At 42.8% G+C, this 22894-nt stretch overlaps 1 protein-coding gene across 5 annotated transcripts in view; it reads left to right on the top strand.

Moving 5' to 3' along the window:
- Window positions 1-22894, top strand: part of ZNF516 (zinc finger protein 516) — a 286502-nt gene that overhangs the window by 162327 nt on the left and 101281 nt on the right. For 4 of the 5 annotated variants that reach the window (XM_085606945.1, XM_085606944.1, XM_085606947.1 and 1 more), the window contains exon 3: window positions 13963-16020. In XM_085606945.1, the coding sequence (XP_085463071.1) occupies window positions 14184-16020 (1837 nt within the window). In that variant the 5' untranslated portion in view covers window positions 13963-14183. Of the gene's footprint in view, window positions 1-13962; window positions 16021-22894 lie in introns of those variants that run through there. The other variant, XM_085606949.1, reaches the window with a different exon arrangement.

Here is a 22894-nt window from a genome sequence, read left to right on the forward strand (position 1 = left end):
CCATAACGTGCCCCATAATGATACATACTTGGGTATTCTACTGGGAGCTTGTTTCGCGTGGGAGATGGGCTAACTAAGAATAAGCCAGAAGAACCTTGCCTTTAGCGTCGGTTTGGGTTTTCAGGAACGCCCTGCATCCTCCCTATAAGATGCACCGCATGAAATGAGGCCGAAACGTATCCCAGAAAAATGTTTGCAGCGTATGTCTTAACCTGCAGCTGTTACTATTGATTATCTCAAGACAGACTAATTGGGTTGTTAGAAAAAGCCAGGATTATGTTGAAAAAAATGAACATTTGTTCGATTACATTTTCTTTTGTGCTAGGATTACTGCAGTAAATGATTTGTTATGGTCTTTACAAGCTGCAGCACTACCTTTAGTTTTTACCTGTTAATGATAAATATGAAAATATGAAATTCTAAGTACTTTTCACAACTATTGTGGTAGAGTATTTAGCTGATAAATACGATAGTTAAAGATGAGGGGAGCCTTGCGGCACTGAGAAGTGTTTGAGTTTGTGTTAGGAGCTCAGGCTCCAGTTCCTTTTACCGGCTTGCACTTGGTTCCTGAAGGTTTTTGTTTGATATGCCCGCAAGTGAATTACCGACACACATGCGGAATGACGTGAGCAACAGTGTGTGACAGTTGGTGCGTTTTTTAAAATTCAAATCGGTTCCTGTCATTATGCACTACTGCTTATATTTTGGGAGAGTTTCAAGTATATGAAACCAGTGCAGCTGAGCGATCTGCAGAAGAAAAGGTCACGGATGGGGCGAAATAGAGTTCTCAGTTATTGAGAAAAAGAGAAGTTATTCAGAGAGTTCCAGAATTAAGTAAGTGAACATGAGAGGAGCAAGCTTGCAGCCTCTTGTCATTGAGTGGTTCCCCGTTGATGGCTTGAGCAGGTATTTTCTCATTATTTTCATTATACATGTTTGCGAATTTTGTAATTTGTATGTTTTTAAATGCAAAAAGGAATAATCTAGCCTCGTTAATGACTTCCCTTTAATCTACCAAGTAAAAACTACTTTGGAATATGCTAGTGTTGTTGTGATTTCTCAAGTGTTATCGTATTAACTGAGACTTCAGCAGGTGCTCAGCCATCACCAGTTCAAGTGCTCACTTTCTAGCATGGGTTAGGATTGCAAAAATTACAAGCAGTAATAAAAAGAAGGCCACAATATATTACAGTTAATTGCACATCACTGAGGAGGCGACTTGGTGGGGAACAACAAAACCTGAGATTTATTGTACATCGCAGAGTCAGAAGGGAACTATTGGAACTTCCTGTCCAAACTCCACACAAGTGATTTTTGTTGCTTTTTGTAAAAAGCTTTTTGTTGTCAGGCTGCAAAACAAGTCACTCGTGCAGCTATTTTAGGAGCTAACTGCTTTAATGGTTGGAAAGTGGTTCTTAATTTCCACCCAGTGCGTTTCTCGTTTAAACCACTTCTGCCTGTAATTGTTTCCATTACTTCATAGTCTTTCATGTTGAAAACCTACTTTTCGAAATATGCATAATCTAGAACGTACTTGTAGCCTGTTTTTGAGTATGAACATACAGAAATTCACATATTTCCACACTGGTCCCTCAAATAATTAGGGACACAACCTGTGTTCTTGGTACATCTTGAAAGTACCCATCCTCTTTGGTGGTCTGTGTCACAAACGATATAGAATTGTTTCTATGACTATGAGAGGTCTGACATCTTTAGACTAGCATGTGCTCTGTGACATGGTTATTTGGGAGATCACAGACCAGCAGACATCCTGATATCATATATATTTTGTGGTGGAGGGCGAGCTATCCTTGTATTTTGTTTGTATGTCCATTTCAGTTTTTCCAAACTTTATTTTGGCTTCTCTCTGGTTATAAATATAACAAGCATTGGCAAACCTAATAGGTCGTGATAATTTTGTAAGGGTTACTAGCTTTGCAATGTATATTAGCCATGTTGTAGACCAGTGTGACTACTGCTCAGCATGGCTAAACGTTTGTGGCATAGAGAAGAGTGGAGTGGCATAGTGAATGAGAGTGGCGTAGAGTGGAGTGTCATAGAGTGGAGTATCATACTGTTGTACCATAGAGCGGTGTGTCGAAAAGTGGAGTGTCATAGAGTAGATTGGAGTGTTGTGGATTAAAGTGGAGTGTTGCGGAGCAGAGTGGAGTGGTGTAGAGTGGAGGGGTGTAAAGTGGAGGGGCAGAGAGTAGAATAGAGGGGCATAGACAGTTGTGGCATAGAATGGAGTAGAATGTCAGAGTGGAGGGGCGTATATTAGAGGGTGGTTTAGTGGAGGGGTGTAGAGTGGAGTATATTGTTGTAGAGTGGAGTGGTATAGAGAGGAGTAGAGTTGGGTAGAGTGGCATAGATTGAAATGTCGTGGAGTGTCATAGCGTGGAGTAGCCTGGAGTGGAGGGACCTAGAGTGAATGGGCGTTGAATGGAGTAGAGTGTTGTGGTATGGAGTGGAGTGGCGTTGCATGGAGTGATGTAGAGTGGCATTGAGTGGAGCCGTATAGAATGGAGTGGCATGGATTAGAGTGACCTAGAATGGAGTGTTGTAGAGTGGAGGGGCACAGAGTGGAGTAGAGTGGAATGCTGTGGAGTGGCATAGAGTGAAATGTCATGGAGTAGCGTTGAGTGGAGTAGCGTGAAGTGGCATAGAGGGGAGTGGCATAGAGGGGAGTGGCATAGAGGGGAGTGGCATAGTGGGGAGTGGCATAGAGGGGAGTGGCATAGAGGGGAGTAGCTTAGAGGGGAGTGGCGTAGAGGGGAGTGGCATAGAGGAGAGTGGCATTGAGTGGAGTGGCATATAGTGTAGCAGCATAAAATATTGCAGCATAGAGTGTTGTGGCATACAGTGTTGCGGCCTATAGTGGGGGATATAGAGAGGAGTAGAGTGGCATAGATTGGAATGTCGTGGAGTAGCCTATAGTGTTGCGTCCTAGAGTGGAGGGGTAGTGTTGTCGTGTGGAGTGTACTGGTGTAGAGATTCATGAGTGGAGTTATATAGAGTGGAGTGGATTAGAGTGACCTAGAGTGAAGTGCCATAGTGAAGTGGTACAGAGTGGAGTTGAGTGGAATGTTGTGGAGTGGCATAGAGTGATATGTCGTGGAGAAGCTTTGAGTGGCTTGGCGTGGTGTGGAGTGGAGTGGTGAAGAGTGGAGTAGCATACAGTGGAGCGTCATTGAGTGGAGTGGTATATAGTATTGTAAGATAAAATGTTGCGGAGTAGAGTGTTTCAGCATAGAGTGTTGCTGTGTCGAGCATTGCATTGTAGAGTGGAGGGACGCAGAGTGGAATTGAGTGTAGTAGCATGAAGTGGCATAGAGTCTCGTGGAGTGGTGTAGAGTGGAGGGGTGTAGTGGGGCATTAACTGTCGTGTAGTAGAGTGTCAGAGAGGAGGGGCATAGAGTGAAGAGTCATAGTGGAGTGTAGTGGTGTGGAGTGGCGTGGAGTGCTGTGAAGTGGAGTAGAATGTCATAGAGTGGAGTAGAGTGGCATAAATTGGAATGTCATGGAATGGCGTAGAGTTGAGTATCTTAGAGCGGAGTAGCATAGGGTGTTGCAGTTTAGAGAGTCGGGGAGTAGAGTGTCAGGGTGTAGAGTGGAATAGACTGTTTGAGAATATCATAGAGTGAAGCCATGTGGACTCGAGTAGCATGGAGTACAGTGTTGTAGAGTGTAGTATGGTAGAGTGGATTGGTGCCGAGTGGAGTGGCATAGAGTGGAATGTAATGGAATAGCGTAGAGCGGAGTTACATAGAGTGAAATGTCAGTGGAGTGAAGTAACGTGGAGTAGAGTGGCTTACAGTGCTGCAGTCTAAAATTTTGCACCATTGAGTGTTGTGACGTCGAGTTTCGGGGCATAGAGTGTTGAATCATAGAGGGGAGGGGTGCAAGATGGAGTTGCATAGAGTGGAGGTATGTAGAGTGGAGTAAAGTGGAGTAGAGTGTCATAGCATGAAGTGGCGTAGAGTGTTGTGGAGTGGCGTAGAGTGGAGTGGTGTAGAGTGGAGTGGCCTAGAATGAAGTGAAGTGTAACCTAGAGTGAAGTGTTGTAGAGTGTAATAGAGTTGAGTAGAGTGGCCTAGAGTGAAGTAGCATAGAGTGACATACAGTGTAATAGAGTTGCGTAGTGTGGAGTGGCGTAGAGTGGTGTAAAGTATTCAAGCATAAAATGTTGTGGCATAGTGTTGTGTAGAGTTTTGGGGCATAGAGTGTTGCATTGTAGAGGGGCAGGGCCCTGAGTGGTGTGGCATAGAGTGGAGAGACGTAGCATGAAGTGGCGTAGAGTGGCATAGTGTGCTGTGGAGTGGTTTAAAGTGGATTGGAGTAGCCTAGGATGGAGTAAAGTGGCTTGGAATGGAGTGTTGTAGAGTGTCATCGAGTGGAGTGGAGTGTCCTAGAGTGAAGTGGCATAGAGTGTCAAAGAGTGGCCTAGCATGGAGTGGCATAGACTGGAGTAGAGTGTTGTAGAGTGGAGTGGTTTAAAGTATCGTAGAGTTGAGTATCGTAGAATGGAGTAGTGTAGAGTTGAGTGGCAGAAAGCAGAGTGGCGTAGAGTTGTGTGGAGTAGAGTAGAGTGGCAAGGAGTAGGATCGTAGAGTGGTGTAGCATGGAGTGGCATAGAATGGGGAGATATAGAGTGGAGTGGCATAGATTGGAGTTTTGTGGTGTGGAGGTAAGTAGAGTGGCGTGCAGTGTTGTGTCGTAGAGGGATGTAGAGTGGAGTGTTGTTAAGTAGTGAGACGTAGAGTGGAGTAAAGTGTCGGAGTGGAGAGATGAAGAGTGGAGGGGCATAGAGTGAAGGTAAGTGTTGGAGTGGAGTGGAGTGGAGTGGAGTGGAGTGGCTTAGCATAGAGTGAATTAAAGTGTTAGCGGAGAGTGGCACAGAGTGTTGTACAGTGGAGTGGCCTAAGGCAAAGTGTCATAGTGGAGTATACTGGTGTGGAGTGGCATAGAGTGTTGTAGAGTATCATAGAGTGGAGTTGATTCGATTAGAGTGGAGTGTCATAGAGAGGATTATTGTGTCATGGCGTAAGGTGGAATGGCATAGAAAAAGAGTAGAGTGGCTTAGAGCAAAGCAGAGTACAGTGGCGTAGAGTGAAGTGAAGTAGAGTGGCATAGAGTATTTTAGAGTGTGTTGTGGAGTCTGCCATTAGAGACAACACCTTTTCAACTGAAATGGCCATTACATTTGCACAGACATACAGTTTTACTGATAAAACAATACAGCGCACAAACAGTAATGTTTTACAAATGGCATTATCAAGTGTATTGATTTGTTTTCTTTGTATTAAAATATTTGTTTCCACCATACTTCAGAATTTCAAATAAAGTGCTTCATTTATGCTTTCCTAATTGTGATGTATTCTGAAATACTAGCACAGCTAATTTACAGACATTTAGATTGTGATGTGTGCTAGAAAAAATAACATCTTCCAGCCTTTCTTCTCACTTAGCTATACAGCACGATTGTCAAATAAATCCTCTCACTTTGAAGTCAGAGACAGAAAATTCTGATATAGGGCCACATGAATCTTGCTATTTTGCGTTAGCAAACAGGCTGATTCGCAGAATTGGCTCATTTGCGAATGCAAGAAAGGTTTTTCCAATGTACCAACCTCAATTTTGCGATTCGGTAACCTGTTACCAAGTCACAAAATGGATTTGTGATTCAGTATTTGGAAGGGGCATGTTTAGGGCATCCCTTCCAAATACCGAATCGCAGTGGTGTGTATTAATGTTTTGCGACGAAATACTTGTCACAAACATTTGCAGTTTACCATCAGATTAAATGTGATGGGAGCCCATTCGCAAATGAGAAGGAGTCCCCAGCAGTCCAGCATCAACGTGAATCTAACGATTCCTAATGGGTCGCAAAGTGTGACCTACCTTATTAATATTCATGAGGTAGGTCGATTTATGACTCACTAGGAATCACTGTATGAAACTCCATTACTCATGGAGTTGCTTTGGGAATAGCTATTATCTCATTTACGTAGTCACTATTTTCAAATTTGATACATGTGGCCCTAAGTCTGAAATATTTGCACAGTTCATGTACAGACATTTAAATTATTTTGTGTGCTAAAATAATAACATCCTTCAGCCTTTCCTCTCACATGGGTATACACCTGGTTTGCCACATAAATCCTCTCACTTTGAAGTCTGAGAATGAAAAGTAAAGCTCCCTCGAAGATAGAGCCTTGCATTTGACTTCTGCCTTTGAATTCACATCAAATGTGACAAGATGAGAGCAAAATGTAAAGGCCTGTTTACAGAAAGCGAGCACCTGTGGAGGAACACAAGGAGTGATGGTGAACGGGCTATGCTCCACGAGAGGGACAAACACTGCTGGACAGCCTAAAACAAAGAAAGTCAGCAAATAGAAAGCAAGCAAATGTAGTTACAAACCACAAAGCCAACAATAGGTGGAATGTATTTGCAGGGAAGCTCCAGAAAGTTCCCAAGATGTATTTAAATCCAGACAAACATGCTGTCAGGTAGGCTTCGACCTAAAAATAGTGCTAATATTGACCCATGCCCCCTCCTCTTGTCTGAACCAACTTCATAGTCCTTGAAATACTCCAGGAAGAACATCAGCCAGCCAGTTCTTGGCCTCGTACCTTAGTCTCTTTTTTCAAGCTAGTTATAAACCTGTCCGCTTATTACATTGTGCATTGGCGTGTAAGGAAATTTATATTAAATTCAAAGTAGATAACCAGCTTTGTCCAAGCTACCTAGAAAACATTTCTCATGAAGCATATTAGAATGAAGAGCCAGCGAAATTAATTGAGTTGATTAGTAAACCAGCTTTGGAATCTGGCTACGGATCTAAATTATTTTGGGACCAACTCAGCCTTTTATCCTTCGGAGGTAGATAAAGGTTACATATTTTGATTGAGTAGCAGTAATTGAATATAATCATGATCATGCACAGCAAGTTTGAGGAAATAGTTAAACATCATCGGCCTTTGTCAGTTGTAACTAAAACACAGATAAAGAATCCAGGAATTGCAACACACAGTTTTGAGCCATATACCTGTTGCCCTGCATATCAATATGCTGCTGTTATGTGGAAGCAGCTAGCGCTCGAGTGACGGCATTGTATGTATTGCGTCGGCGATCAGATTGCTGCATATTCACTCACACAGCCAGAGCGTGGAGACTTCCACCAAATAATTTATAAGTGAAATGGTACTGTTTGTGGAAATCTTCACCGCCGCAGGTGGTTGGAGGAATATGGAGGTGTGGGGGGTACCTAGAAAACATTTTTCATGAAGCATATTAGAATGAAGAGCCAGCGAAATGAATTTAGTTAATTAGTAAACCAGCTTTAGAATCTGTCTACAGATCTGAATTATTGTGGGACCAACTCAGCCTTTTATCTTTCGAAGGTAGATAAAGGTTACATATTTTGATTGAGTAGCAATAATTGAATATAATCATGATCATGCATAGCAAGTTTGAAGAAATAGTTAAACATCATCGCCCTTTGTCAGTTGTAACTAAAACACAGATAAAGAATCCCGGAATCATGGGGGTGTGGGGGGTACTGGAGCGGGTAGAGGAGCAGGGCAATGACGAGTGGCAGGGCTATTTTTAGACGGTATTTTGTCAGTATACCTCTTAGCCTGGGACTGTTGGTTATTCGGTAATAAGATGAGTGCTTGTCAGCTCGGATCCTTGCAAAACACATCTACTGATCATCTTTATATACCTGGATCTACGATGAAATCAATATATTTTTCACATCTCCCCTAAGCCTTTCTTTCCCCCACCATCCGTACAAATATTCTGGCACTGCACAAGCTTTATTTTTCTTAAAAGTATTTTTTTTACTCGGCATCGTGCCGTCACATTGTTCTGTTCACAAAAGTATATCTTCTATTTTAAACCTGCAGCAAATGTCTGCGGTGAGTGTACTCTTGCGTACATGAAATTACCCAGCAGTTGCACTGACGTCTAACAGTGGGACTAAAAGTTCTCGCTTCGCTTGAAAATCGCCTTTGGGAACTCACCCCATAGCAGCATCTTACTTTCCAAGATGAAAGGCACCCACTCTCCTCCTAAGTGTGCCACGTATAGGCGCATGGAACAGAAATGTACTGGGTCACTGAAACTGGCATAAATGCAACGTTTCCAGAGGAGGAGCTGGGCAGCGGTTCCCCTGCCTTTAGATAATTCACAAATGCACTTTGATTCAGCACTCTTTGGGGCCGAGCCAGAAAAGCATTTATGAGCGTGGGAAGTGTTACTACAGGAGCACTGTTTTACCTACTCTTACACGCCTTTGCGAACTGGCCCTGAAGCATCCAACTCCCTATTAGTAAAGGAGTGCTGTATGTTTGGAGTATTTGTATGTTTCCAAAATATACCCATTGTAAACATTTTGGGGCTAATTCACAAAGGTATGTAAAAGTGTGTAAAAAGAGGACCTCAGGAGTACTATTTTACGTACTCTAAAATGCCTTTTGTGAATAGGCCCCATTGAGTCAGGGAGAGCTACAAATGGATAATGAGAGTTCTGCAGGTGCACAATTTTGCAGTGAAAATGCATCCTCATCCTCATGAAGGATGACTGGGTGTTTATCACAGATGAATCAAAAGAGCGGAGCTGGTTCTCATTGCTGTGAGCCAGGCAGCGTTAATTTGTGAAAAAACATAAGTGCCAAGGCCCAAAATATTTCCCAGGAGGCCACAGCAGTTTTTACCACCTACACTTCCTGCTTTTACTGCCACATGACAATATCAGTTCTGCCTACTTACCATCACACTGCTACAAATGTAACATGATGAACATTTCTGGCCACCCACAGCTGCAAGAATCGCCTGTGGGCGATGGTACTATTATTTTTTAGTGTGTTTTGCATTGTTAAACCACCTGCTGATGTTAAAAAATACAGTGCCACCATGTGGTGAATAGTCATAAATACGTTCTTGTGCCTAGAAATAAGTGCCGGTGCCAATTACCGGCAAACACCTGCACAAATTAAATACTGGAGGCAGATTTCAAGTCCACAATTTAGAGCTCTGACACTATTGTTTTGGCTGTCTGCAGCTAACTTGAACCTACACATAGTTGACACACTCATTCATTAGGCAATACAATATGTGAGTGTGAACTTTTCCAACACCTGAGCGTAATTACGTAATTGGATTATATGTTATTTTGAGGGTGTAATAATTAAGTGCCGTTAATACAGGTGTCTTCTTAGGGCTGAGACTGCCAAGTTAGGCGGCACAAAGTGCTGGGCTGCCATTGGGACAAATAGGGGAAGATGGTTACTATATAATGCCTAAAGCTTTGTCCATATTTGTGGTGAATCATGAAAAGCAAAAGTATCAAATGAAGAAGGCGACCGCATGCAGAAGCAGAGTAAAGAGTAAGAAACCCATGCAGAGTCTACGTATCAACCTCATTTGCCGCACCGTCTTAGTTTTTTTAAAATAATTTTAGTGATGGGTAAACCACTGCAAATGTAAGCCACTTGTAGCATACTGCAAAGAAATTAATATAACTACAGCTATCAGAAAAGTAATTTTACTCTGTTGCTCTGGGTTACAAGCTGGCAATCACTGGCTGGGTTGTACCTCAGCTTGTAAACTTGAGGTGCTCATATGCCCTCGATTGCTGACTTGTACTAAGTGACGCTATCACTAGAACAAAGTTTCGGCACAGGCTTTTTATTAGTCTGATGCTTTAAATGCTCCTTGGTCTGCAGTTTCCACATCACAGTTGGTAAGGCAAAGTATAGGGTTCCACACAATGCTTATAGAGTATATGGTCATCACCAGTGCTTAATTTTAGCCTAATATTGCAGGTGGGGCCCATCTACACTCACTTTTTGGGGCCAGCAGTTATTTTCCCTCAAAACACTTTAACCCAGAGCAAAAGAGGAGAAAAGCACAAAAGGACGAATAAAAACATGGAAATACAGTGTGACAAAGGGAAAAAGCAGGGATAAAAAAAGAACCAGAGGCAGGGCGTGTCTGGGGTGGAGTTTGAGAGTGTGGGGGTGGAGGTTGAGAGTTTCTGGAGGGGAGGTGGAGGTTGAGAGTCTCTGGAGGGGAGGTGGAGGTTGAGAGTCTCTGGGTGGGAGGTGGAGGCTGAGAGTGTCTGGGGTGGATGTAAGGTAATGAGGTGGAAACAAGACTAGCAGTCTTGGTATTCGGCAACTTGATCTTCAGTATCACCGGCCGCGGGCTTCTGGGCAAAACTTTGGGCCCACAGCACATCACATGTCCTTTTACAAATTAATCACTAGTCATCACACAACGTTGCGCCTCTTGCTAAAAGCAAATTATCCTTAGAGACCCGTGCGCATGAGTCAAGTTACACCCAGGCAAATCTGAAGCTCTGATCTGGCATAACCGCAATTGCGAACAATTGAACCGTGATGTCCTTAGGTTTGTACCTGAAGAAGCAAGGACCTGAAATTCTGATTTGAAGGCTTCAAGAAATGCTGGCTTTCTGAACCCCAGAGACATTCAGTGCATGGGGATGGGCCTGACGGATGGTGCATTAAGCAGTGATATGACTCGCAGGTTAACGGCAATGTAGTGACTTATAGAGGCAAAGCCAACTCGCGAGAATGTGAAAGGGAAACTAGATCGAACCGGAGCAACAGAATTGTGAGTTCCCATGTTGCATGACATGCTGGCCTTCCAGAGAAAACAATATGCTCCGGTAGATTTGTATGAAACACGATAAGCTATAAGTGAAAACCTTCAACTCCAGTTACAATAATACCCTGTATGAAGAGCCTGCATGCTTGTGGACTCGCCTCCCAGTGCAGACCTTGGTGGTTCTCTCTTTTTCAGTGAGAACTAACCTTAGCTAAGTTCACAGCCGTTGGTTCCACCTTGAAGGAACTCAAAGTGCAACCAGGCAAGAGAGACCTTGACATTTGCAAAGGATTCAAGGGAACTTCAGCATAGTTGTTTTCTCTCTAGTCATGAGAGGCAGGTGCCTGCACTGGGCGATTGGAAAAAGGACTCTCAAGAGGCCTCCAGGAGGCCAGGCTTGTATATCAAGAACAAGAGAGTGAATACGCGGAGAAAACCCAGAGCTACTCCATGCTATGAAGCTGGGGTCAAATTTACAGGAACACTTGTGGATTCACCCACATACACGAATTAATGATGCAGTAGTAACTGGTGGAAACGAGGAGATGCTTGTCTGAGTGGTAGAGGGGTTTACAAAGAAGGCAGCGGCTGGCCTCGTGGTACACATGCATTTCATTTGGCCATTAGGTATTTATTTACTGTGTTTTGGACATCCCTGACATGTCACCTAGCGGCGACTTATATCATTAGATTGAGTACTACTAAATTGTGAGGCACTACAGTGCAACCACTATGTTGTGGGTAATTGCATCATCTTTCCCTATTTTTTCAATGAATTAACATTTATGCTTATTTCTATTACTTACATTTGCCATGGTGAGATCCCATGATGATGTGGTTATGATGCCATGCCACGCGATGTAATAGACTCAATGTAGTGTGGGTACGCACTTCAGAACCCCTACTGATAGTTGATAGTTAATTAATTGACTGCATGGATAATAAACATGACTATGTATGGCACACAGAGGGTGGCATGTATTTCAGTAGCGAAAGATGCATTTACTATTTGTGATTTTAACCTTGCGTTTTATGGCGGAGAACATACCGCAAACACAACTGCAAAGTTCGGCTTGGAGTCCGCACTGACCCTAACGTGATACAGAGCTCGGCAAATGAAACTATGATGTCAGCGTCACTGCGGATAAAATTCCAATTTTTATTGTACATTCATCATGCAGAAACCACATCATTTAAATTGAAATCGAACATGTTTGTGCCATTTGTGTTTTAGGATATTTCTTGATATATTGTATCACTGTGCTTCAAAACAGTGCACCCCCAAATCATGAAAGTTCAGTGTTGTTGCTATAAGTTTTCGAGGGATTAGATTTGTGTGCATCTAGCAGATTATATTTGGTGGCACAAACTGGAAGCATATGGTTGAATACGTAAGTGGCGGTTCATTTGTTTCAAACTCTATTCCATTCCCAAGTCTTAGAGTTACTTTGAAATGTAGTCCTGAAAGGGGTACTCAGTCTTAGCAGGAGATGTCTGACAGACCCAGTGTGGCTTATAGTGAGAATATCATTCACAGTAATATTGTCTCACATGAATATTCAGTCCTAAATATTGTTCAGAAAAATTACATGCCATTTTGCGTGGACTTTCCTGTACATGTGTTATGAACTACTGATATTTTACCTTCTGTTTCATTCGAAGTTTGTCGAATTAATGAAGTACCTCTTGTTTCCTTTCCTTTCAACGTAATTTCAAGTTTTAGTTTTACTTGGATCATCTATCTGGGTTTTTTCAGTGGATAGGTTACATCGGGTTCCGCTGGATTAAGGAGCCACTCTCAGTGTGGTTTCTGTGACCCAGCTCGGGAGGTTTTATTGCTTCATTGCTAAGTCTTCACTCATAGATAACTTGGTTGGCACCAGGCGGGCAACTAGAGCCAAATTTCGGGGGGGGGGGGGGGGGGCTGAAAAATATTTCGGGGGGGGCTAAGTCTTCCAGCCTCAGGCAGAGTGGCTGTAAAAAGGGGTGAAAACACAACATAAGCCTCATTAACGAGTAAATGGTCTTTTAAAGACCTGTGAAGTACTCGGGTCCGGCTGCAATTAGACGGACGCCAGCCCGCGAGGCTGTCTCAGCCGGGCTGACACACATGAGGGGGGGGGGGGGGGGCTGAAGCCCGGTGAGCCCAATGGGTGTTGCGCGCCTGGTTGGCACCATTCAACAACGGTGTGCGTCCTTTTCCTGACATTTGGTGCATTACCCATGAGCGATGGGCCTCGATCTACAAGTATGTCAGCTCCCACAATTTGTAAACAGATGAGTCAAACATGAGAGTAAACAACACCTTACTCTCACATTCAAGTGCTAGTATTTGTTTGTAGTCTATGTAGAATCAGCCAGTGTGGAGAGACTATAATAATAATAATATGATGTCATCATACAATATAGGACTGTTAAGGCTCAGGCTGCTACAGAGATACTATAGAGATAAGGCATATATACTAAATATAAGGACATAAAACTTAAGACGGAGATCACGTTTACTCTTCTATAGGAACTCTGTGGCTCTTTGCCGATTGCTGTTTCCTGAAGGGATTGACCTTCTCTAGATCAGCAAATGTCGCACATCAATATGCATTTGCTCATTTACACCTGAGATAATACAAAAAACATGAATCGTGCAACATATTGGGCAAGCAGAACCTAATTTGAAATTATCGCTGTATCACAAAGTGTATCTATTAGTGTAATAAAATCATAGAAGACAGCAGCAAATCAAGTACACATAGTTGATTATTGAACCAAAGCATTAATTTGGGACTTTGCTCAATTAGTGATCCTTTGATAAAAATGTATATGAATTGTCCAAAAGACGGTACAGATTTCTTGAGATTCCAAAGTTCTAGATACAGAGTCCTTCTTGTAGGAACTACTTGCTCATCCCTGGTGGTTCTGAGGACAAAGTTCTCTACAACTTTAGTTTCAAATATTCCATAAGACAGCATGCAGCAAAGAGTTACATGAAGTCATTGGGCAATTATCTCTACAGTCAGCCAGCACGTTTCGCAGGACTAACGTCCAGCTTCCTGGGGGTAATTAAAATTGTACAATTGGTACAAGCTAGGAGAATTGATAATGTTTAAGAAAGTATTTTGTAAAAAAAAAACATCTTAAGCAACATTTTGGTAATTGCAAAGGTATATGAACATTGGTAAGAGAAGAGAGACTGGGGGTGTTCAAACCAAATTTGCTTCTGGTTAGAAACGTGTGTTTTATTGAACTAAAGCAGTGTCAATGAAGTAAATTGTTAACAATTATGTTCTCTTTACAAATTTTTGCTTTTGTGTTTTTTCCTACCTTCAGGTGTATTTGCCCAGCTGTGCTGTGGTGAAGACTGTACGTTTTGAGAATATGCATGAATGAAATTGTCTCCGAATTTGTAGCGATAAGAATTGGAAAGGCATTTTTCATCCTTAAGAAAAAAAATGGAGAATCACTGTCTTACACTCATATGACCGAAAACTTAAGGTGGCCTAACACAGCCTTGCAAGTTTATTTTATGCTGTTCGACTGATGTTTTAGGGATGGAGCAAAGAAAAGAGATTGAAGTGGAGATGCAAGAGGTCTCAGCAAAGGTAAAAAAAAATGATGCAGCCGAAGAGAAAACACAGTGCTTTAGTTGTATTATTTGTGGCAAGAGTTTCCCTTTTCAAAGCTCGCTGTCGCAGCACATGAGAAAGCACACTGGAGACAAGCCGTACAAATGTCCCTACTGTGACCACCGAGCTTCTCAGAAGGGCAGTTTAAAGCTACACCTTCGCACTCACAGAACAGGCACATTAAGTCATGGGCATGATGTGGAGATGGGAGATGCCCACCTCGGAGAAATTGGGGCATCTGAGGGCCTTGATGGTTGCACTAGCCCTACAAAGAGTTCATCTGCCTGCAACAAAATACTAAATGGGTCAATGCAGCTGGAGAATGGCAAGTTCTTGTTAAGAAGTATCAAAAAAGAGGGGGTAAGTGGGGCTTCTCTGGGATCCGATGACAAGTTTACCACCTACGTATGCAACTTCTGTAAGAGTAAGTTTGACAAAAAAAAGAACCTGGAGCTGCATATCCTGCAAGTGCATAAACCCTATAAATGCAGGCTGTGCAATTATATGACCTTACGAGAGGAGACCTTATTGAACCACATTGAGAAGGAACACATTACAACCCCAAATTCAGCATCTGGTGAAATGTGCAAGCAAAATTTCAAGAGCGAGCCAACCGTAGGGGAGTATCCTTGTGAGGTTTGTGGTCAGGCCTTTAGTCAGTCCTGGTTTCTTAAAGCCCACATGAAGAAGCACGGGGGGTCATTTGATCATGGCTGCCATATTTGTGGCAGAAGGTTTAAAGAGCCATGGTTTCTAAAAAACCATATGAAATCTCATGGTCCAAAGATGGGAAATAAAAACAAACCAAAAACGGACTCTGATCCTGTTGCTACAATCAACAATGTCGTTCAGGAAGAAACTATCATGACGGGCTTGTCCCTTTATGAAGTTTGTATGAAGTGTGGCAACTTTTTTACAAATTTGGACAGTCTGAAAACACACAACCTGGTTCACTGCAAAATTGAAGAGAGCAGATCAGAAGGCAAAGGTGAGGCGGGCAGCGAAGGGCTCCTGGGTGAAACTGATGAATGTGTAGATCCATCTACTACACAACATCTTTTTCTAGAGTGCCTAAATTTGAGACCACGCATGGAAGGTGATAACCTTATGGATGGACAGACCGGAAAGAGAGTACCTGAGCTGGATCCCATCAATAGCTACCAAGCCTGGCAATTGGCCACCAAAGGAAAAGTAGCAGAACCAGCAGAATATGTCAAGTACGGGGGATGGGATGAAACACTTGCAGATGCGGATGTGACCTATGACAAAGACAAAGGAGAATACATTCTTGTCACACAAGAGAAGCGCAAGAGGGAGCAAGACTTGCAATGCTCCAGCAACCCAAAGAAGCGCACCTGCTCTAGTGGCAGCCGCACAGAGAAAAGCAGCAACGCCCAAATGGGGGAAACTTTTGTGGACTCCCCTGATGACCTTGAATTCCGTCCCCCCTCCCGACAGAGCCGACGACCTTCCACACAGAACAAATCCACTGAGTGTTTTGAATGTGGGAAGGTCTTTCGGACGTATCACCAGATGGTTCTTCATTCTCGAGTGCACAGAAAGGACATGCGAAGCCATAGCGAGAGTGGATCGGTGACCCAGCGTGACCGATATGAATCTGCGAGTGAAGGAGACTCTGGTTCTGCTAGCAGACCTAGTACGCCTGACTCAGGCTCAGCGCATGAAGATTTGTTGATGTCTGGAATGTGTGAGGATGGTGCGGATGATAGCTTTGAAGAGGAGGCACCTCTGCTAATATCAGGTAAGACCAAAAGACTCTTTATTTCCTTCCCTCTTCTCATTTTCTTTAAAAAAGTTTTTTTCCCCATATGTATTTTTTTTAATCTCTCGATAAGCCATATATTACTAATGTGATCCATTAATTCATAACTGTTTATGTTCCACTTTTCTTGGTTTTCACCACATAATTGATACATGGAACGTGCATTTGCTGGATTGTCGTGCTTTTTCGTCAAGTTGGGTTGCCTTGCCAATCATATTTCGATATTGGTATGTCAGTGTCCTACTAGAGGAGCACCAGAGTCTGTACCATGATTAATGTTAGCTGCTTACGTTTACACTATCCTGAACAGCAAATACTAAACAATAATTATAAGTAGATCAATGCGTTTTCTTTTAGTCTTATAAACCATACGTTTTTGCAAGTGGCAGGCAAAATTCCAGTTTTATGTCTCCAAACGGAGTTCATAGACCTCGAACAGCGAACCTCTCGACTCAACAGTATTGACTACCGATATATTAACAAGATGAGCATACATAGGTAAAATGTCGATTTTATTATTCTTAACTACAAATCAGCTTGCCTTGAGGATATGTTTTTTGTTGAAACTGTGGAGTCAATATAAAACTATATTTTAGTAGAAAGCCAAAATTATACATCTACATCATTTTCTAGAACTCCGAGTAGTCTAATTGGTTTGGAAGTATTCGCAAAACCCTCCACAGTTCTGGGATGAAAGCAGGGTGGGCTGTAATGTATAATCAAAAAAGCAAGCTGCCTTTTATGCCACTTCAAATAACAACACGCGTAGAATGGTTCTTCAATGACAACTAGACAACATGGATTCAACCCTTGCTGCAGTCTCTTTAGTTTCAGAACACCACTGGAGACTACAAAAAGTTATTTTTTCCTAGAAAATCCATCATTCTGTACATGTCTCAATTAAATTAACTGGTATAATCAGACCTTTAATCTACATTATAAAATTAACAATGTAGAAATATTTTTGTTTTTCCAAATTACTTTTTCAACAACAGGGTGGGTGGAGAAGGGGCTTGGACAGCTCTAACTCATCAATTACTAGTCCACACTGAGTGCCGAAGGGTGATGCCACAAATCAACAAATGTTTGTTTGCACATGATTGTTTAGTAGATCGCAAAGATTTGATCAACCGCTTATTTCTCGTAATGTGTTAATCCTGGCCCTTCGATGGCCATACAATTCAATTGTATAGCACCAAAATGAATCACAGGCATGCTTTTGTCCTCAAAGGCCGACCCTTTTAGAGTATCATGGCGTGTCCCGCTCATTTTTTCACACAAATAGCCTTTGCAGCCTTTCATATATTGTATTTACAATATCTTCGCCGCCCTCCATCTGGCCGCTTCCAAAGGTTTTCAGGATCGATTTACACACAGCCACATGTAGCCGGTCTCAGCCCGCAGCAGCAGCTTCCAATCTGTTGCTTAGGTCTTATTTTTTTTATATACTCATTGAGGGGCAGGTGATGCTCCCATGGAACCACCAACAGGTAGGAGTCGAGGAGCAGAATATCTCTTTTGCGTGCAAATACAGCAGACCTAGGGTGAATACATATACATCCAGTGTTGCAGCGCCATCTCCCAAGATGATTGCGAGCCGCAGGATTGGCTGATTATCCACCAGTGAATTAATCACGATGAGGAAACTCGTTTAATCCAGCTACCAAAATAGTCCTGATTCCCAGTAAGCAGCAAGCGCAGGCTAAGAATCCAATTAGGGTAAATAAAGGCAGGCCACAGAAACATGTTTACCACCAGAGTAACAGTTTGTATAATCAATTGTAAAATGCAAAACTGCCATCACACAGTAGAGTAAACACAGAAAATGTTATTGCGACTCACAGCGCAAAAGGTGTCTTGGGGAAAAGAGTGCTCCTGCCTTCTGTATGCACCTTAAACTTTTATTGTTGTCCACCAGCTGCCTGTCTTGTTCTTATGTTTGGAACCCTACAATAGGTGTTTTCTGGGAGCCCAGCCTTTGTAAGATCTCTCGTGTAAACCGGCAGAAGCAGTGTGCTGGTTTCTCTTTCACACGTCATTGGGACGCTCGCCTGTGATTTATTCCAAAGTTTTACTTACCCAATGTAGCTTTCGTCAACAGTGCATTAGGCCACACCCTGGAACGCCTTGATATTTTGAGAGATCTTGGCAAGTGCTCGAAACCTCCACTCGCTCAAGTGTGTAGTAGTCATGCTGTATTTTAGGGAATAATTTGTGCGTGGTTAGGTGAAAAGTGCTTGCTAAGGCATATGTCACTGAACAGAAGAGAAAAAAAGCAAATAGCACGGAAGAAACACGGGAACAGAGAAGAGTCCATTTGTGCATGTCAAGGGTTATGAACAAGACGCTTTAAATCCAACACTGACACGAAAAAGAAGGAATCTCCCATTTGTATGAACAGGACCAGCTCTCGGGCGGTGTGACCGGTGCCACCGCACCGGGTGCTGACTATGGTGTGGCGTCCTGTTTTCAAGTTTATTATGATTTTAAAGCACCTGCTGCCGCATCCCTTGCCTCCAACAATTTCCTGGCAACAATAAAAATGTCAAGCTAACTCCTATGAATAATGTTCTTCCTGGATAAAGTAGCGCAGAGGGTTAAAATGCCTGCTACAAAGACCAGGTACCATGCAGATCACAAAGTGCATATGATGCAAATAGTTCAGTGGGTTCCTGGTTTTAAAAGAACATCCTTTTGTTACTTGAAGTTTATAAGTTGAAATCCTAATAAATAACCACGAGCTAATAACTTTTGTTAAAGACCTGCATGCACACTGCAATGTATAGATTATTAATAAAGAGAACCCCCAACTATGGTGTTCTTTTTTTAAATTCTGAGTTTGTGCTTCTCTAGACAAAGCCCTCTTGAACTATACTGCTTACCAGTATGGATGGCATGTCACTCCTACACCTTGTAGTCCTCTGGCTTATGTAACATTTCCTAAACACTGATTTACAAATGTATGATTGATTGTCTCTGTGTGATGCAAAGTGCTCTGACACTCTACACTGGTAGGAGTGGAGCTATATAACTAACTAAATGCATCTGAGAGGGAGTGGTTAATGAGACTTGAGGGGCATTTGTTAAAGGGTGATGGCGAGGGAATCCGTGGTGGAGGTGGTCAACTAACATTTTCGCAGCGGACGCCACCAGCGCTAAAGCTGGCCCGGTGTATTAATCCCTGTTATTGATTTTGTTTCACAGAATACAGTCTCACCAAAGCGTAGTGATGGTGTACTGTGTGTGGATCAGGGGTACAAATAATTGGAAGGTGGTCGATAAGAGTATAGAGTCCCAGGTCGCAGCAGCCGTGTGCTGACTACCAGGGTCTGTCAGGCTTAGAAGAATAATGTGAACAGGTGCCGCAGATTAAAGTAAACAGGTTTTGAATCAGCCCTCAAGGTGTCAGGATTTGGCATAAGCACTAGTGAACCAACAGTGTTTAATTTGAGATGGTGGTTTCCGGTGGGGGCCACTAGCACTTATTTTTGGCGACCAGTGCTTATTTTTTTCCCATCAGACGTTTTTCTAGAGCAAGAGAGGGAAAAACACAATGCTGAAAAACAGAGTAAGAGAAAGATGGAAAAAAAAGTCACAAAGAGCGAAATCAGGGACCTACAAGAGTGAGATAAAGGGGCAGGGAATGTCTAATTGTGGATTAAAGTCCATTAGATGGATTCAAGGCATGCATCCTTGGTATCCGGCGTGCCAACATGTAATTGCACCAGCCATGTGCTTCTGAACAGAGCTTTGGGAACCAGCACTCATTATTTTACAAACTAATCACATGAATCAAAACTAAGAAATTGTTGTCTGTCCTCTCACAGTTAAGAACGTTATGTATTGGTTGACTGATTGATTCGTTTAATATTTTTGTTTGGCGCACACTACATATAAGTGCCTATTGGAGCTAGGAATCTGTATTGCCAGGAAAGAACAGATTTATTCAGAGGGACAAGAGGCATCCTAGGGCTGGTCTCATGTCAACAGTGCTTAAATAGCCAAGATTTGCAGAGAGCTCTAAATTTGACACGGCGGTTGTCTTGCCTTCATTTATTGGGCCAGGCAGTATAAGTCCCTGTGGGTGAACCCCACTGACTAGTTAATTGTACCCTAGTCGAGTAGTCGAGTTTGGATATGTGAGGTGGTGCCAGAGTGAGCTGCAGGCCTTTTCTTTTGCAGTAGTTATAGACAGCCTCTTTCATTCTTTCTAGAAGCTTCTATGACCCCCTAAATGCCATAATAATGCTCTGGTCAAAGCGGCTTTGAATGTGATTTGATGAAAAGGTGAATTGAAGCATTTTTGTTCAATTGCAGGTTGACAACAAATAGGTCAGCTATATAGAAACTGAGCAGAAGTTTTCCTAGGTTAGGAATAAGAAATGCATGAAATAGTCAACAGACTGATAAATTGAAACTGTGTCATTCACGGTATATTGTTTTGCCCAGTGGTCTAGTGTCACACGCTGTGTATTTTTTTTATGTTCTGCTTTTTGTATTCCATGCTGTATAAGGAAAAAATAGAACTTGCCATTCGTGCAGAGAACTCCCTGTGCTTTCCCGGTATTTAATTTAATGACGCATTTTGGCAGTTTGCTGAGTCTGTCCTAAAACTCCTGACATTTGGGCCTTGCAAAAGCTAAGAAAGTTCCCTGTAAATGGCAGTAAAATAAAACTTTATACAAATAATGTGGTTTTCAGTGGAGAGGTGTGGTGCAGCGGCCAGGGCAGCTGACTTCAGGCCACAAGGCTCACGGTTCAATCCCAGACTCCGGTGTCAGATCAGCCCAGCACCATGTGACTCTGGGCAATAGCTCACTTAATTTCCACGACGGCCCCCAGTGCCTTGAGACCCGTAAGGGTGAGTAGTTTGCGCTTTACAAATACCGGATTTATTTATTTTATTCAGTCATTCTTCATAAGCATATTGTTCCTTGTGTTAAGGAAAGGTTGAGGGCTTCATGCATTTTCGTTGGTACATCATGCAACTTGAACTTTCCTTAAAACTTCAGGTGGATGTTGTGTCTTTATTTCTACTCATTCACACCTTTTTATACGACTCACTAGTGCATTCTGATTAGGTTCTCTCAAAGGTGTGCTTTTCCCCAAAAAATCGACCTATTTTGCAAATCTGTAGCTCTTCGAAACACCTTTACGTGCACATTTGAAGATTGTTCTTGATCCAAAAGGACATAGGTGTCCATATTTACCTGGCAGAGATGAACACAGTCAGTCTGTGGGTAGATTTCATTACATCTTCATTTTCTGCCATTTTGTTGCTGGCACCTAAAATGTAACCCTGGGCGTAGTTTGCGCTACTACGCACTACGCGAATTGCACGTAGCACAGTGCAAAAACGCGTAGCGTAGCAGGCATTTTTTGCTTGCTCGCGGTCCTCAACGTCAAGTTGGTGACCGCGAGCTAGCAAAATCAACATCCCGGCGAGACTTTTTCCTCGTTCGCGATCAGCAACATCAAGTTGCCGATCGCAAGCGTAGAAAATAAACCCCCCAGCGAGATTCTCAACACGGGGAGGTCAGGTTTCTCATTGCGAGTGGTCGCGTGGGCTTGCGACCGCTCGCGATGAGAAACTACCAGTCCGCGATGAGAAAGCTGCTGCTACAGTACAAATTTACTTGAGCGGCAGAAAACGACCGCTTGCACTGTGCAAGAAGCCGTTGGCAATGATTCCACAGTGCTGGCAAGCATCCGGCACTGTGCAATCAGTGTGAACAGCATTTCCCTACCGCACTACGCAGTTCGCGTAGCTACGTGTAGCGTGCGTAGTGCGAAGTGCACTTCGCGTAGCTACGGGTAGCGTTACTACTCAAACTACGCCCAGGGTTACTAAAATGTCTCTCCACTATTGTGCTTAAATGTCACCACAAATGTGAATCCACAAGGGGGAGTGATGGACTCTAGCAGTTTGTAGAAGAACAATGGGCAGGCTCATACTGGCCCATGGGTACTCTTTGGTTGTGTATGGCCAAAAAAGAAAGAAAACACTGAGCTTAAGAAGGCATTTGTAAACTAATGGGATCCTTTCAGTGATAAAGCAGTATTAGTTGTAACTCTCCGTGCGAGTATCTCCCTAGATTCAAGGTGGTAGGTACGTGAGTACGGGATAAATAAAAGTACGTTATTGAATGACTACCGTGGCATGCCCATTGAGGGCACTGTGTTCTGCCGTTCAGAGGAGAGCTCTTCCCTTCAGAGTAGATCAATGGTCAAATATCGACATGCATTGTTTTGCCACAGCAACTAGGTTTCTTGCATTCGGCACCCATTAAATCGGTTCCCTTCCTACTTTTTGGGCAGGCCACTGGTACATGAACGTCCACTGAGATTATTCACCTTAAGAATGATGCCATATAAGCAAAGCCAAGCCAGACTAGTGGTCCAAAGCCCAGTGAACCCCACCGATGCCCATTGGCTCATTCTCTTCATAGAGTTGTATGGCGTACACAAGCTGCTGGCATTTGCGAGGCAGGTAAGGCATTACATGTCTCCGTGTCCTGACGGCTGTATGTCCGTGAATGCACACCAGTGACCGCAAAGCAACCCTTCCCTCTTCTATCCATCCACTATTCTTATAAATCCAAATAACAGACTAACATGTCCTTCACTCAAATTCATTTCATATTTCACTATATTAATTCACCACCAATCCTTTTTGGGTTCTGGAATAGCGTGCTACTTGCCAAAAAAGATCTTCGATGCATCATCTGGAGTAGTAAGCGCTATATAGATACACTTACAGTCACAATTACAATGATGACAAGAGTGTGTGCCCCACATTTTTGTTCACATTTTTTCGATGTGATAAGCAATCCACCAGTGGTTAATTGTGAAA

This window comes from Triturus cristatus, chromosome 5_2 (assembly GCF_964204655.1).
Source record: "Triturus cristatus chromosome 5_2, aTriCri1.1, whole genome shotgun sequence".
Lineage (NCBI taxonomy): Eukaryota > Metazoa > Chordata > Amphibia > Caudata > Salamandridae > Triturus > Triturus cristatus.